At 52.8% G+C, this 16,781-nt stretch overlaps 1 protein-coding gene across 6 annotated transcripts in view; it reads left to right on the top strand.

Annotated features, from left to right (window-relative positions):
- The window catches only part of NEGR1 (neuronal growth regulator 1), a 177,572-nt gene that overhangs the window by 116,236 nt on the left and 44,555 nt on the right, over positions 1 to 16,781 (top strand). For all 6 annotated transcript variants that reach the window (XM_068199031.1, XM_068199034.1, XM_068199033.1 and 3 more), the window contains exon 5: positions 14,626 to 14,746. In XM_068199031.1, coding sequence (XP_068055132.1) covers positions 14,626 to 14,746 — 121 coding nt within the window. The remainder of the gene's footprint in view (positions 1 to 14,625; positions 14,747 to 16,781) is intronic.

Genomic DNA, 16,781 nt, shown 5'->3' with positions numbered 1-16,781 from the left:
TACACCAATTCGATAAGAACTGCTCTGACAATTAAAGGCACCTCAACTGCTTGGAGAGGGAAGAATGTTGCTGCTTTGAAGGAAGTATTTCCCTTTGCTGCTGGGGAGGGAAGCCTCCTGTAAGGTAATGGTTGTCATTTTATGTCCTTCAGGTGTTTTTATTAACATTTCAGAAGTCGGATTCAAACAATGTAGTTCACGTTTGAGACTCGAGTGCAGTTTGGCTCTTGAATTCCCCTGGATTTCTTCTGGGGAGGGACGGTTTGAGCAGAGGTTCTGCAAGCTCTGTCTGGCTCCTGCAGATCCCCGCTGAGCACGGCTCCTGTGGGAGCGTGGCAGAGCTGCTGTCCCTGCTCAGAGGGTGGCATTGTGCTACACAGCTCATCACGGGGCTTGGCAGAGCCCAGGGAGCTGCACATCAGCCTCCACATCTCCCAAAAGACAAGCAGATGGTTTGCACCTTCAAGAGAAACCTCTGCTTGCTCTGCCAGGAGGTGTTGGTCGGGAGCCAGCGGTGTCAGGGTGGGGCAGGTGTGCCAGGACAGTGAGTGCTGCTGTCCCCGGGGTGCCAGGTGTGCCAGGACAGTGAGTGCTGCTGTCCCCGGGGTGCCAGGTGTGCCAGGACAGTGAGTGCTGCAGTCCTTGGGGTACCAGGTGTGCCAGGACAGTGAGTGCTGCAGTCCTTGGGGTGCCAGGTGTGCCAGGACAGTGAGTGCTGCTGTCCCCGGGGTGCCAGATGTGCCAGGACAGCGAGTGCTGCTGTCCCCGGGGTGCCAGGTGTGCCAGGACAGTGAGTGCTGCAGTCCTTGGGGTGCCAGGTGTGCCAGGACAGTGAGTGCTGCTGTCCTTGGGGTGCCAGGTGTGCCAGGACAGCGAGTGCTGCTGTCCCCGGGGTGCCAGGTGTGCCAGGACAGTGAGTGCTGCAGTCCTTGGGGTGCCAGGTGTGCCAGGACAGTGAGTGCTGCAGTCCCCGGGGTGCCAGGTGTGCCAGGACAGCGAGTGCTGCTGTCCTTGGGGTGCCAGGTGTGCCAGGACAGTGAGTGCTGCAGTCCTTGGGGTGCCAGGTGTGCCAGGACAGTGAGTGCTGCAGTCCTTGGGGTGCCAGGTGTGCCAGGACAGTGAGTGCTGCTGTCCCCAGGGTGCCAGATGTGCCAGGACAGTGAGTGCTGCTGTCCTTGGGGTGCCAGATGTGCCAGGACAGTGAGTGCTGCAGTCCCCGGGGTGCCAGGTGTGCCAGGACAGTGAGTGCTGCTGTCCCCGGGGTGCCAGGTGTGCCAGGACAGTGAGTGCTGCTGTCCCCGGGGTGCCAGGCGTGCCAGGACAGCGAGTGCTGCTGTCCTTGGGGTGCCAGGTGTGCCAGGACAGTGAGTGCTGCAGTCCTTGGGGTGCCAGGTGTGCCAGGACAGTGAGTGCTGCTGTCCCCAGGGTGCCAGATGTGCCAGGACAGTGAGTGCTGCTGTCCTTGGGGTGCCAGGTGTGCCAGGACAGTGAATGCTGCTGTCCTTGAGGTGCCAGGACCTTTGATGCCCAGAGAGGCTGCCTGGAACAGAGGCTGGGCAGTGTTAAAGGAGCAAAGTAGGGATTTATTAAAAGGCCTTCAAAGGATACACCTTGGGCAGTGCAAGAGCCTTGCCCAGGCTCTACACCAAGATGGACGCAGGATGGACTCTGAGTCACGAGTTTTCACACTTTTATGAGTTCTGGTCCGTTTCCACACTGGGGTTCAGTGTCCAATTCCAGCTCAGGTGCTGCAGTCCCATCCTCCCAGGCTGCTCTCCTCCAGTCCCTGCTGTTGGCACTTTTTGGGCTGAAGCTGCAGCGGTGTCCTTGGTTCTGGGCTGGAAAAGGATTGCTGTGTGTGCCTGAGCTGTGAGGAGAGCTGCTGACACTTCGTATGGAGTTCAGAGTTCTGTACCAGTGCAGTGCAGAGTCTGGGAAATATGAAAGCTCAAACTTCAGGCATCACCCTCAGGACCAGGATTCAGCCTGGCTGCTTCAGCGGCAAGGAGCTGGTGCTCCAGCTCTGCTGCAAGGCAGGTCAGCAGCTCAGGCCACAGGAACCTCCTCAGGCTCTGCTCCGGCTGTGCTGGAGCATCCCCAGCTCGGTCTGTGAACTGCAGAGGCAGCCTGGGCAGGGGAGGTTCGGCTCACGTGTCAGGGAGTGCTTCCCCATGGGAAGCGTGCTCAGGCCTCAGCAGAGGTTTGGAGTGCCCGTCCCTGGAGGTGCACTCAGAGCTCTGGGCTGGGGCACTCTCGGGGTCTGCTTTGCTTTGGAATGACCCCAAGAGTGCAAAAGTCTTTGTTTCCCAGCTCGTGCAGCCAAAGAAGGAGCCTGGAATGCTTCGGATCGCGTTCCCAAGGTTGTTTATTTTCCCTTATCTAGAACATGGGCTCTGACCTGCCGAGCTCTGGCTAGCAAGGAGGCTGTGGCATTCTGTCTGCCCTCAGGGTGGTGTTTACATTTTATACCAAAAGTTACATACAGTCTGTTTACAATTCTGTTCCAGTATCTGTCATTTTTGTTGGGCAGTGTGTCTGTACCTTAAACCAACAGAAAAGTGTCACCATCACAGCAAGACATGGAGGGCAAGGAGAAGGAGAAGAAGGCCAGGACACACCCAGATCCCTCCATCTTTTTCCCCCTGAACCACATTCTAAAAACCCCAAAATTCTACTTTTTTACCCTGTGTTAACTCAACTACCACACTACTCAAACCCTTGTGACTTGTAATTCCTCATACAGAGTTGGCAGCTTTTCCCACAGGCTAAAATGGAAGCCACAGGTGTTTTTGACTTGGTGCCAAGGTCTCTGAGCCCCCTGCCAGGGTCTGGAGACAGCCAGGGCAGCCAGAGGGATGTCCTGGACTCCCACAGGGGACATCTGGGACTTCATGACTTTGGAGACCTTTCCCAACCAGATTCTGTGAGATGATGGAGGAGCCAGTGCCCCAGAATTGGTGGGAAATATATTGTGTAACCAATATATTGTGTAACCAATATAATAATTGGTGTAACCAATATATTGTGTAACCAATATATTGTGTAACCAATATAATAATTGGTCTAACCAATATATTGTTGCTGGTTTTCACAAAGACACCTTGTGAAGCTTTCAGGCCCTTGCTGGTGAAAATGTGGCACCAGCCCCTGGATCTGCGGGCAGGAAAATTCATGGCAGGGTTTTTAGGAGGTTTTATCTACTACTCTGCTCTTGCTGTCATTTTAACGTCAAAGCAAGGTTCCAGTCAGACTCTGGACACCGCCGTACATCCGTGTCTGAAGCCCTTCATTATTGTAAATGCAGGTGAACCTGGTGGGAAGAAATGCTGATGTGTGACTCCAGCTCAGAAGGATGAATGATTTCTTTATTATAACTGTGCTATAATACATTAATATACTATTTAAAGGAGATACTAAAACTACAAACCTACTTGTTCTAACTGCCATATCTAACTCCCTCACAACTCGTGCCCCTCTCTGAGAGTGCAGCCACAGGTGGGTTGGATTGGCCATCAGCTCCAACAATCCTCACCAGAACCCAACCAAGCAATCACCCCAGGTGAACAATTCTCCAAGCACATTCCACACAGGAAAAACAAGGAGCAGAAATAGAAATTGTTTTCTCTTTCTCTCCACTGTGCTCCTCTATGAAAAAATCCTGAGAGAGAGAGAAATGAGCTTGCCACACTTCTTGCCCCTCCTGGCCAGGGGGCAGCAGGAATGTGCTCCTCTCCACGCATTTGGCTCCTTAAAGGCTTGGTGAGCAGCTCCCCTCATCCTCAGAGGTGCTGAAATCCCCGTCTGGGGGTGGCAGTGGATCCCCCAGCCGAGGAAGAGCTGCCTGGGCAGCCAGTCCTGCCTGCAGCAGGTGCCTTCTTCCTCTGCCAGGAAAAGGTGATCTCTCCAGCCTCCAGGTGATCCCACTTTAAACACCAGTGAAAATACAGCTCGGGGAGATTGCAGCTTTAATGGAAATGAGTCATCTCTAAAGAGCTGCTGCGTTTGGAGCAGCAATTTGGAACAGAGCTGCGTTAGACTCCGGGCTAGAGCCAAAATTAATGGAGAGCTCTCGAGCTTCCAGGAGTGTTCCCCTGCCCAGATCACTCTTCAGCAGAAAAACAATTACTTAAAATATTTCCTAATAGTCAAGAGACTGCAAAGCAATATTTCTCCCTGTAATTGCATTGTTCCTGGCTGCTGTGGGGCCAGGGCTGAGGCCTCCCTGTCCCTTGCAGAGCCTTTGAGCTGATGGTCAGAGGGGTCTGAGGGCAGCTGCTGACACCAGCTGGGGCCACAAAAAGCCAGGTCTGAGTGGTGTCAGCCTAGTGCAGCTCTCCATCCCTTGATATCTTTTTTTTTTGTGTGTGTGTGTGTTTTTTATCCCAGTAATTGCAGTTTGAAATGGTTCTGCACTAGGGATGTGCTGTAATGACATTATTACAACCCGATTTTTCCTGGGGTTCAAATACCTGCTGTGGTAGCAAAGGTGTGGTGGAGGCAGCAGATGGGAGCTACAGGAGCTTTGAGAAGCCCCCTTTTGCTTTCATGGTTTAAAACAAAGCTGTGCTGTGGATGCCAAAGAGAGGAAAAGCTCCCAGCGTCACTCCTCAGGCATCAGAATCCATGAAGCTGCTTCTCTTCTGCTCTCCTGACATAAAACCAAGCTGGTTTGAGGCTGGAGTGACCTTTTCTGCACCTCAGAGCTGGGGAGCAGGCAGGAGGCTCTGTGGTGGAAGGTGGTGCCTCCAGGCACGGCCAGGAGCATCACGGAGCCCCTGGCTCTGGCTCCTGATTGTGAGAGTCGCTGCTGGACTGGGAGAGTTCAGTTCACTTGGAAAAATTCCCTTCAAAATGCTCAATTTCCAGTGCATTTGGAACAAAATTCTGTGAAATATCAGACGTGTCATCATCCACGTGTTCTGCACCTGCTGGGATCGGTGGCCAAGAGAGTACTGAGAAAGGGAAAAGTCAGGAATTGTGTCCAAGGCAGCCCTTTCCTGAGTGGGGAGCTCCCAGTGCTCCAGGTAAAGCCAGGTCTGCGCCCAGGCATCGGCTCAGGATCTGCTGTCCCTTCCTGAGGAATGGGCGGCATCCTTGGAAGGGAGGGAATGTCCCCAGGACACGAAGCCATCCTCTGGGACAAAGCTGGGGAGCCTGGCGTGTTCCTGGTGCCCACCCCTGCCTCTCCCACGTGGGCTGGGGGAGGCCTGGGCAAGCCCTGCCAGAGCCACACCGAGGGGGAAATTTTCAGCTTCATTTTTAAATTGCAGTTTTATTTGTTATGGCCCAGGCTCTTCCCGGAGTGAAAGCGGACGGGATTTCCGTGGAGGCCGTGGCTCTGGCTGTGCCCCTGTCCCCCCCCCAGCAGGGCTGAGCCCTTCCCATCAGCTCACATCTGCCAGGCTCGCTGGGGAGGGCCAGCCAAACCCTCCCTTCATGTGAACTACACTTCTTTTTAACACAGAGCAAGAGCTTCGAGACCATCCATGGCTCCCTCTCATTCTGCATGAGCTACATATGTACATCAGCTCCAACACTCTGTCAGGGAACAGGGGTTTTCAATCAAAAAGACTGTCAGGAAAGCTGATTCACTAACAAGAAAGCTGTCAAGCTGTGACAGCTGCTGTCTTTGCAACCCCAAACAATCTGTTCAGTGCTAACTGTGACTTATGCTTCCATTTATTATACAGCAGTAATGAGTGCTGGCCTCGGCAGCAGCGTTCGGGGCCTCACCTGGCTGCCGTGGTGCATCGGATCACATCCGAGCTGGATGGGATCCCTTCGCTGCAGAAAAGTTCTGTCCCTGCCTTCTGAGCTCTTTTCCCAAGTTCCAGTGCCAGTCCTTTCCTCGCTCTCGTAGCTCAGTGTGGATCTGGGGATTTCATTGCTGCTGGGAGCTAACGAGAGCAGGATTTCTGTCTTTCCCCTTCGTGTTGAATAATGGATTTCAGTTTAAACACATGAAACTAGTTTATCCACAGAAACGAGTGGATAAACAGGAATTTGGGCTGGTGCTTAATTATCCCAGCACCTCAGAGACCACACAATTCCCACCGTGGGAAGGAAGGACCTGAGGGCTCAGGCGGGTGCTGCTGTCCAGGTGTCAGCACTCACACTGTCAACCTTTAAAATGAAAAAAGAGCAAGAGCACCTTGACATCTCCCTCAAGCAAAGTCTTCCAGCTCTGTCTCACCATCCCTAAATCTGCTTTGCTGCAGTTCTGGCTGATTACTGCAAGCCTGGCCCGTGACAGAGCTGGGCTAGAGCTGATTCCTCCTCCCTGCTGTGGTGCACGTTCAGTGCTGCAGTGTACCCCCAAAAATCACCTCCTGCAGCTCTGCTGGGCCAAATTCCTTCTGTCCCCTGAGCCTGGGGCGCTCCAGCTGGGCCCAGGAGTGCCTGGCCCTGCACCAGGTGGTTTGCTGTAGGTAACCAGGCTGTGGGGCACCTCTGGGTGCTCCTGGCTACTTGTGAGCCCAAGTGATCAGGTGAGGGCAAGCAATTCATCAGGTGAGGGCAAGCAATTCATCAGGTGAGGGCAAGCAATTCATCAGAGAGCTGCAGGGTACAGCCGGGGCTCAGGTGGCCGTGCTGGGTTTGGGGGTCAGGCTGCACTGGGGGCACAGCCAGGCCCCACCTGGGTGTTTGGGGCCGGGGCACTGCTCAGGGGACCCCAGCAGGGTCCCTGTCCCCGGGAAGGTGGCCCTGGGCTGGTTTCTCCCTGCCCTCAGTGCCTGCCCTCCCTGCTGCGTGGGACTGCAGCAGGGCTCTGCCTGCCTTCCCCACCTACCCTCAGGGACCTGGGTCAGACTTCCAAACTTCCCCTCCCTGGCAAACCACCAGCCTGCTGTAGTTCATTTTCTTCTCAACTTTATTGCCAGAAGATCTACTTAGTAATTCCTGGAACTGGTTGAAGTCCATTGCTTTTACCTTGCCTGCAGGGAGGGAAGCAGCAGAGGCAGAGCTCTGTGCGGGCTCCCAGCCAGGCTCCGGGCCAGCTCTCCCTGCTGGCTAGCACAGCTGTGTGGCAGTGTCCCGTGCCTCCTCCCTGCCCCTCAGTGCCCCTCTGGGATGCTGAGGCTCGTTTTTCCCCGTCAGAAGACTCGTTTTCAGTCAGAAGACTCGATTTTCCACTGCAGCTCCCAGTTCTGGTGTGCAGGAGCGCCGTGGGGTTTGTCCAGCGTGGCTCTGGTCACCTCCTGCTCAGAGAGGTGCCACTGGCCACCCATGGGTGCCCGTGGGTCTCGGTGTTCCTGTCCCACCTGTCCCCCATGGGTTGTGTTTGTCCAGCGTGGCTCTGGTCACCTCCTGCTCAGGGAGGTGCCACTGGCCACCCATGGGTGCCCATGGGTCTCGGTGCTCCTGTCCCCCTTGTCCCCCGTGGGTTCCCCAGCTGCTGCCAGGGGTTTGTTCACTGGAACATTCCCCGGGGCAGGAGCCGTTCTCTCCAGGGATGTGGGCACGGGCAGAGGGAGGAGAGGCCGGGTAGCTGGGGCACAGTCACGGAACAGGGACTGTCCTGCCCTGGGAGGGCCTCAGAGGATCGTGGATCCAGCCCCTGTCCCTGCACAGGACAATCCCAAAATCCCACCCTGGGCATCCTGGCAGTGCTGTCCAAACCCTTCTGGAGCTCTGGCAGCCTCAGACCGTGCCCATTCCCTGGGGATCTGGGCAGTGGCAGCACCCTCTGGGGAAGAACCTGTCCCAAAATCCAAGCTAAACCCCCCCTGGTCCAGCTGAGAGTGGGGAGCCTCCCCTGCCCTGGGGCCAGGCTGCCCCAGCCCACCCTGGCTCTGGTGCCCAGTGCTCCCAGTCCGTGTTTGACCCCGGATCCTGCTGCAGGGACACGGAGCGATGCCAGCGTGTGGCTGGAGCTGCACCCCTCGGATGCTGCTCCGGGAAGGGGTTTGTGTCCCCACGCTGGAGCAGCTCCTTTAGCAGGGGATCAAACTGCATTTACAGAGCTGCCTCAAAGGGAGAGCGGGGAGAAAAGCGCTTTGCTGGAAATAAAAGGATTAAAGAGATGCAGCAGTGAGATAGCCCCCAATGGACAGAGAAACAAAGCAGTCCTTCCAACCTGCCTTTTCTTCTGCAGCTCCCTTTGTTTGCTTTGCTGCTTTTTGGGAGGCTTCATTAAGTTCTTTCCTCTTGTTTTTTTTCATCCCTGACGTACCTGTAAAACAGATTGTCCAGATTTCTTGTCTGGCGGCCCATTATTTATTAAGTATTATTTTGTGCTGCTGATTTTGATGTTTTCCACCCACATGCCAATCACCCGTGGGTTATAAGCTTTGCGCTCAGCACAGGAAGGTTTTCTGTCCAAACCCATACATGGCACAGCAGGCAGGGATTTGGGGGATCCAGTGCAATCCATGAGCTGGAGCCGAGGGAGGAGCACGTTTTGGGGAGCAGATGTGCCCTGTGACACTCCAGATCCCAGGCAGGGAATGTCTGGAGGGGCTGACACGTTAATCCACGTCGGGGTCGGGTTGGCAAGACCCCAACAGTGTGGAAGTCCTTTTTCCCTGGCCTGGCAGCCAAATAAGAGGTCTGGAAGGCGTGAAGCTGAGTTTTCAAGGTTGTTTATTTCTTCTTATCTAAAATATTTTCTCTCTGACCCGCCGAGGTCCAGCTAGTACAGAAGCCATGGCAGTCTGCCCTGAGCCCCGGGCGTCTCCCACATTATATACCCAAAATTACGTGTACCATGTTTGCAGTTCCTGTACCAATACCTAAAATCTCTGTTGGACAGTGTGTCCCTATCCTAGACCAACAGAAAACTGTCACTATCACACCAAGACATGGAGGACAAGAAGAAAGAAGAAAAGGCTAGGGCACACCCAGATTCCTCCATCTTGTGTCTCTGAATTACTTTCTAAAAACCCCAAAATTCTACTTTTTCACCCTGTGTCAATTCCCTTATTTCACTACTCGAACCCTTTTGGCTTATAATTCCTCATATAAGGTTGGCAGCCTCTCCCACGGGCTAAAATGGAAGCCACAGGTGTTTTTGACTTCATGCCAAGGTCCCTGAGCTCCCTGCCAGGGTCTCAAGCCAGCCAGGGCAGCCAGAGGGGTGCTCTGGACTCCGACATGTTGGAAGTACAGGGATGGGAAAGGGAATGCCTGAGTGGGAAAGGGAAAGCTGAAGGAAGGCACACTTAGATGGGACATTGGGAAGGGAATCCTGGCTGGGATGGAATTCCCAGAGCAGCTGTGGCTGCCCCTGGATCCCTGGCAGTGCCCAAGGCCAGGCTGGACACTGGGGCTGGAGCACCTGGGACAGTGGGAGGTGTCCCTGCCAGGGCAGGGGTGGGAATGGATGGGATTTGGGGTCCCCCCAACCCAAACCAGCCTGGGATGCAATGAAAAGCTCCAAGGAAACCCTGTGCTCCATCTAGAGCTGAATTCTTCCCCACATCTCCTGTGTTTGCATATACAATTCATGGAAATGTGCGTGTCGGGGTGGCAGTGAATCCACGGTGCTGATAAGTCACGGAGAAAAGCTGGAATAAATCAGCCTGCTACTTGCTGAGCCCAGTGGTTGTTCCAGTCGTGTCTCTCAAATGTTTCTGCACGGCAGAGAAGGTTCTGACATGAGGAGCCATTATTAAACCACTCCATTAATCTGGGGAGAGGGAGGGCTGCTGCGCTGAATAAATTAGAAAAATTAAATAATCCAGAGTGTCGAAAGCCCATCTTAATTATTTAAAGTACAAGTAGCACTGTCTGACTTGTTACTGCGTTGGTAAAACACTCGGAGGGTGCATATACAGAAAAGAATATATTTGAATATTGCTGATATCTGTTCTTCTGAGCACAAAACACATCTCAGAAAACCTGTTCTCTTACCTGGAATTTTTTATCTTAACGCCCTGGAAAGCAATTTCACTAACAAAAGATGTCATTAGGATGCCAAATTAAAAGCTGATGAAAACAGGGAAAATAAAAGATCTTTTTTTTCTTGACATTTACAATTAATGCCATAGAAATGTTGGTTTAATCAGACAATATGGGGGCTCACAAAGGTGAAATTGGATGTTTCCAGCCCTGAATGCTCGTGTAAAAGTTAATAAATTCAGCTCGTAATCATTATGCACATGCTAGTTATAATAATTTACTGTCCATACCAAATCTTTATAAGCATTGTAATTAAATATAAAATGCACATTAGAATTATAATGAGTAATTAGGGCAACATAACTAATGTGCCTAAAAGTCCCGAAGCTCATTAAAATGTTAAAAGAGGAAACCTGCTGGAGCTGGAGCTGGTGCATTCCCTGTGCCTGGGAATGCCATGGGTCTAACTCTTCTTTGGACACTCGGAAGCAAAATGGAAATATCTGGGATGGGGACCAGGTCCAACAGGCCTTTGGGCTGGTTTTGAGCAGAACCTCAGGGGTCAAGTTTGGGTTTCCACGCGAAGGTGTTGGGGAGCTCAGACGAGCAGAGTCAGAACCAGGGACTGGTTTGGGTTGGGAGAGACCCTGAACCCCATCTCATCCCAGCCCTGCCATGGGAGGAGCGTGGCAGGCACATTCTTCTCTCTCTCAGGATTTTCCATGGAGGAGCACAGAGGAAAGAAAGAGAAAACAATTTCTATTTCTGCTCCTTGTTTTTCCCATGTGGAATGTGTTTGGAGAATTGTTTACCTGGGGTGATTGCTTGGTTGGGTTCTGGTGAGGATTGTTTGAGCTGATGGCCAATCCAACCCACCTGTGGCTGCACTCTCAGAGAGGGTCACGAGTTGTGAGATAATTAGATATAGTAGTTAAAAAAGGTTTCAGTATCTCCTTTAAATAGTATATTAATGTATTATAGCATAGTTATAATAAAGAAATCATTCATCCTTCTGAGCTGGAGACAGACATCAGCATTTCTTCCCACAGGGTTCACCTGCATTTCCAATAAGGGTCCCCATCCATAGCCCAGGTCCCGCTCAGCCTTGGACACTGCTGTGTGTGGGGTGGCACCTGGGAGGGTCCCTCGTGGTGACACCGAGCCCTCGGTGGCACCTGGCATCAGCTCCGGGGCGCGCTGGGCCCAGCTCTCCTCCCTCCCACCCTTCTGCCCAGACCCCTCCCGTGGGAGCCACAAATCTGTGGTTTTGGGGACAGTAGTGGGGGTTTTGGCTCAGGGCCAGCTGTCCGTCCCGAGCCATCTCCCAGGGGACAGAGGGACAGGCGTGCAGGGCTGGGAGCCTCCGGAGCTGCGCCTCGGAGCGCCCACCCCACTGAGCCTTTCCCAGCAAGGCACTTAGAGCTACCGGGGAAACGGCCATGAAGCCGTTCCTGTAACTCATTTCCAAGCCAGGAATCAGGCATTTATTTAAGTGCCCTGCTCTGCAGGGATGAACCACGGGAGGGGATTGAACAAGGAGCCACTGTGGGGACAAAAACCTCCGGATCTGAGTCACAGGAGCCAGGGCTGCCGACAGACACAGATAATCACATTTTCCCTCTGTCATTTTATTTAACCGTTATTTAGGAGCCCTAGAAATGACAAATGCATTTTAAATTATTAGTTTTACACCAGGTTTTCTCGTTAACGTCCCTGTTAGGTTTTATTGCAGTGTCTCGCTCAGCCGTTGATTTGTCTGGATGATGCTGCCCTGGGAGCTGTGGGGGTCTGGCACCCCTTCCCTCCTCCTGCAGCCTCTCTCAGCTGTCCTCTCCCTGCCTGCCTTCCCTCCCTCCTCCTGCTCCCTGTCTTTGAGCCAAGGTGTTATTTCCTCGCTGGCTCTTTATTGCTGTTTATGATGGGCTGCTCAGCTGGAATCCCTCCCCTCACAGCTGCTCCAGGGGAAGCTTCAGCTGTGGGAGTATGGGGGAGGGCTGGAGCTGGAGTCTCACTTGTCCCATCCCTCCCTTCAGCCTCAGCTTCTTTTTAACCAAATTTCTGCTCCCAGTTGATTGTCTCTCCCCATTCCAGGGCAGACCTGGGCAGCATAAGCAGCAGGTTTGGGGTGCGGGCTCTCACCCGCAGCTGCTCAGGCTTCCAGGTCTGATGGATTTCTGGCTCCTTAATTAGTGCTCCAGGAACACAACTGCATCCCACAGTTTGTCTTTAGACTAAAAGCCATAAAATAACCTGACAGTGATAAATCCAGGAGATGGTGGCTCCAGCTATCTCTGCTTTGTGTTTCCATGCCTGTACTAACCAGGGATTTCCTGGAGCAGGGAACATTGATTTCAGTTCTTGCTCTGAACAAACAGAAGCTGAAATTCTCCTCAAAGGGACATCTGAGAAAATTTCCTCCTCAGGAGTTTTCCAGTGGTTTCCAAGCCAGCAGCAGAGCCTGGAACTGTTATTTGGAGCTGGGGTGCAGCTGGCATCCCCTTCCCAGCTGCCCAAGAAGCAGCAGTAAGCTGCAGGTTTTTATGCACCAGCTCATCCTGAAACACATTGTCAGGGATGTTCTGCTTTTGTGTAAAAAACAGCCAGCCAAGCAAGACAAAAATATCCCCAAAACACCATGGAGAAGGTGAGCAGGCTCAGGGGGAAGCAGCAAGGTGGTGCCTCTTAGGAACAGGAGCTTGGGCTTTGCTCTTCCAGTGGTCACATCTTTGACACAGCCTGAGGGAAGGAGTGGGAATGTTTCTTGTGTCCCTGTTGTTTTTATGGGGGAACAAAAACAATCTGTATGTTTTCTTATGCAGCTTATGGAGAAGTAGCCATGCAAATTGCTTATACATGCATTCTTCCCTTCAGTTGTTAATGTTACCGGGTGAAAGCTAATGGATTTATGGATTGGTTTGCTGTTATCATTGGATGAAGAGGCTGGAGGCAAGGGCTGAGTCTGCCAGTCTGATGGAGGAGGGAGAAGCAGCTCTGCTTTAAGCCCAGGTGAAGCTCCCTCTCCCAGTTTAGTTAGAACCAGGGACTGTGCTGAGTGCTGGGGCTGTTTGCTGTCCCTGGCCGTGGCAGCTGCCTTCCCAGCAGATTCCCTTCCTGCAGCATGGGACGTGGCTGTCACTGCTCTGCAGGCTCACAGAAGACATCCCAACCTGTGTCACAAGGAGGGCTTTGGCCACTTAAACACCTCCCAAGGACTGGCAAAGGCAGGCTTTGCCCTGGATTTGGGCACATGAGGCTTTGCAGAGCTGGGTGCTGGGGCACTGCCAGGGTAAAGCACACAAAGGAAGAGCCCTCAGAAGGGTTTGGGATGATCCACACAGGATATGGGCGTGCAAAAGGCAGTGCAAAGGACAGGGATGCAGAGAGAAGGCTGCACAAGGGTCTAGCAGTGCTCAGTGGCAGAGTATTTCAGATTTACAAAGCGATTTGATGGGGTTTACTGTAACTACAGCAATGCTCAGCTACAGAGCTGAGATAGCTGCGCCCATCCATAATCGACTCACACTCAGGTAAAACCGGGTGTGCACCTGTTTCCAGGGGTGGAAATAGCCTATCCAAAATGCCCTGTGCTTCAGTGAGATATTCCCATCCCATCCCTTTGCCTTCCCCCAGGGAGGGGTTTGCCCCTGGAGAAGGGGGGTGCTCACTCAGCACTGCTGCTCTGGGGCTGAAGATGCTTCCTGTGGCCACCACCAACTTCCATCCTGGCCACAACCCAAGCCAGCACCTCCTGGGCTTTCTTCCCAGCTTTTCCAAGAGCTCCTGGCAAGGTCAGGCTCAGCTGGGGTGGTCCCAGGATCCTTCAGCACTCGGGTGGTTCAGCCAGGGCTCCTGAGGAGCTCCTGGATCTGGGCTGGGGGAGCAGCACCACGACGTGAGGCAGGCAGAGCTCCCCGTGTCCATAAACACCTTAAAGCAACATCTGGAGAGCTGCTCGGGAAAAAATAAACAGATTTTTATTTATAAGTTATGTGGTTTGGTTTTTACAGCCTTTGATGATGCACATAAATTATTGTTTAAAACAGAGAACGTAAAAAGTTCCAGGAGGAGGCAGTTGCTGCCTTTGATAATCTGTTTCCTGAGGAATTTGCTGTGTTTTATTTTCAGCTGGCGGTTCCTTCTGCTGGCACCTGGAAAACCTGACAATTGCTTTTCATCTTTATTTGTGTTTGTAGTTCTAAGCTCAAAAAGTTTATTACTATTTACGATGTTTACTATTTAAAAAGACAAAATGCACTTACTGAAACAACTCCGTATGCGGTGGAATGATGGGAAAGTCACTTTTCTCTGGTATTTGTGGTTGGCTCATAATTTTGGAGGTTTAGTCTGTTCGTTTGAGGTCTCAAAGGTTCGGGGGTGTGTGCAGCCAGAGCAGGAGACAAGGGGTGCTGGCCCTGGGGACCTGCCACACCCCCACAGTGACAGGGTCCCCCAGTGCTGGGGGCTCCGTGCCTTTCCCAGTGCTCAGGATTTAAACACTGATAGCTAATTAAAGAATGCTGCTAGCTGTGGGTTGTGCTGGGGAACTGAAAAGCAGCTTTTTCCAGGACTGGACTGCTGTCTCTCCACGTCTCAGCTGGGTTTCACACCGGGCACACGGAGCAGGATGTGCAGTGTGGGATATTTTCCCTCTGCTGGAGCACGCAGTGCTGGAACGTGGCTCGAGCTGGAGAAAAGCCCTTGGAGGGGCCGAGAGGAGCAGCGGCGTTGGGTGACCTGCCTGTCCAGATGCCAATGTCCATTTATTTCACAATTCTTATTTTTCAGTTGTCCCCACAATTCAGGAACTTAAATCCAGCGGTGTGATGCTTGGAGGGAACGGCCTGATCCGGTGCGAAGGTGCAGGAGTGCCTGCCCCGGTCTTTGAGTGGTACAAAGGAGAGAGGAAGTAAGTAGCCACTGCTCGCCCACCCCTCGTGTGCCAGGGCTGCTACCAGGCTGGGGCTGCTCCGGGGTGCCCATTCCAGCAGCTTCCCCAGCTCCAGCAGGGCTGCTTGGAGCTGCTGGGGCTGCCCCTGGCCATGGCTCCTGCTCTGTCAGAGTGGAAATGGCCACAGCCTGACATCCAAAGGAGCTGCAGGAACTCCAGCCTCTGAAGGGTGACAGCCAGAAAAGCACTGGGAAAAACCTGCAGAAAGGATTTCTGTTTAATTTGTCTTCCTCACCTTTAAAGCAAAGCTTTGAGGAGGTGTGGATGGTGCCCTGGTTGTGCTCCCTGGGGTGAGCTCTGCAGCTCGCTGCAGCCAAGGGGGTCAGGGGAGCACTGAACCCTAAAACCTGGCCCTGTGTTCTGGGTTTGTGTGGGCCCTTCTGGGTCAGCAACAGCATCTCTGCAGAGTCACCTTTGTTCCAAAGGCAGCTCATTAAACAGGGAGGTGCTTTGCTTTTGAGCAGGACATTTTGGCTTACAGCTCTGGGCCTTTGCAGGAGCTTGTTTCTCTCGGGTTCACACACTGCTGCAGAAGCAGGTGGATATTGTCCCTTGTGGCTGGGAAGCTTCGGGAATTTCCCAGCTTCCAAGTGCTGGGTTTGTCAGCTCGAACATCCCATTAAACCTGGGAGCTGGCAGGAGAATATTAATGACCCTTTTTCACAGAAAGCCATCTGTCAGCTCCTTCCTCAGCTGCTCCCCTCCTGCAGCACGAGCTGCTGTCCTCCTGCCTCTTTGCTGAGCCACGGCATTCCACCATATCCTAAAGCTTCTCTTCCACTGATCTTTCCTCTACGGACCAGGAATGTTTCTCCTGTGTTGGTGAAATCCATCTGCATCCCATTTCCGTGGCTGCTCATGGCTGTGGTGTGTGGTGCCCATCCCGGGGCCATTGCAGCACAAACACCCTTTCTCTGGGAATATTTCAGAGCAGGTTTTGGCACTCCAGGTTCAATTAACAGCTCCCAGCACGCTGATCACCTTTCTGTTTGTAACTCTGCCCAAACTCCTCCCTGCTGAGCACGTTCAGTGCCATGGCAGCAGCAGGAGAGGAGAAGCAGAGCATTTCAGGACATCCAAGCTGTGCTTCTGCTCCTGTTCTGGTGGGTGTTTCACCTCAGCAGGAAAAGCTCTGTCCTGCTGGGCCTTGCTGCTCAAATGTTGGGTTAAATCTAATGCTCCATCCTTTCAGGAGCTGGGCTCTGATGACCCTTGGGGGTCCCTTCCAGTTCAGGGGATCCTGTGAGCCTTGTTGGTGCTGGGGATCTCTGAGCCCCATCCCTTGCAGGAAAGAGGAAAATACCCAGAGGTATTTTTGGTTTTTGGCTGGTTTTGGATCCACTATCTCCCCTCTGCCTCTGGATGATGGGCAGCCAGCTCATGATGAGCATTGGCCAGCTCAGGCCCTGCTTTGGTGCAGAGCTGAGAAGGTTCAGCTCTCTCACAGGAGCATCTCCATTACCCTGCAGATAATTTGCAGCCGTGCTCCACGGCTGAAATTACTCCCTGGGACTGCACACCCTGCTGGATTCTCAGCTAACACAATAGAGAGGATCCCATTTTTGTCAGATACTGTTGGGCTAGGACTCCTCTTTCTTAGAAATCTGGATGGATTGTTCAATAAATTAGCAGTGGGAGCTAGCCCTGCAATCATAACTGTGCGTGCAGTGTCTGAAACAAGGCTTTTGGGGGTGGAAATTGCATCGTTGTTACTGAGATTGATGTAGATCCAAACACACCATTCCCAGACTCCAGGGATCACCTCATCATAAAACAACCATTAAAGCTAAACACAGAGGCAGTAACAGACTGCATGGAGTTAAAGTTATTGCTCTTTGAGGCAGAGAGGGTGATTCTGCCTAATCACTGACTTCCCAGGAGTTCTGCTCAGTAACTTCCCCCAGGTGCTAGTGCACAGGGTAGGGAGAGCTAGAGAAAATTTGGGGGAGAGGTTACTAAAAACATCTCAAAATTGTCCTAGAAACATCACATG

The sequence above is a fragment of the Anomalospiza imberbis genome, chromosome 9 (genome assembly GCF_031753505.1).
Source record: "Anomalospiza imberbis isolate Cuckoo-Finch-1a 21T00152 chromosome 9, ASM3175350v1, whole genome shotgun sequence".
NCBI lineage: Eukaryota > Metazoa > Chordata > Aves > Passeriformes > Viduidae > Anomalospiza > Anomalospiza imberbis.
Note: the sequence above shows the minus strand (reverse complement) of the source record. Positions and strands in the feature narration are given on the sequence as shown.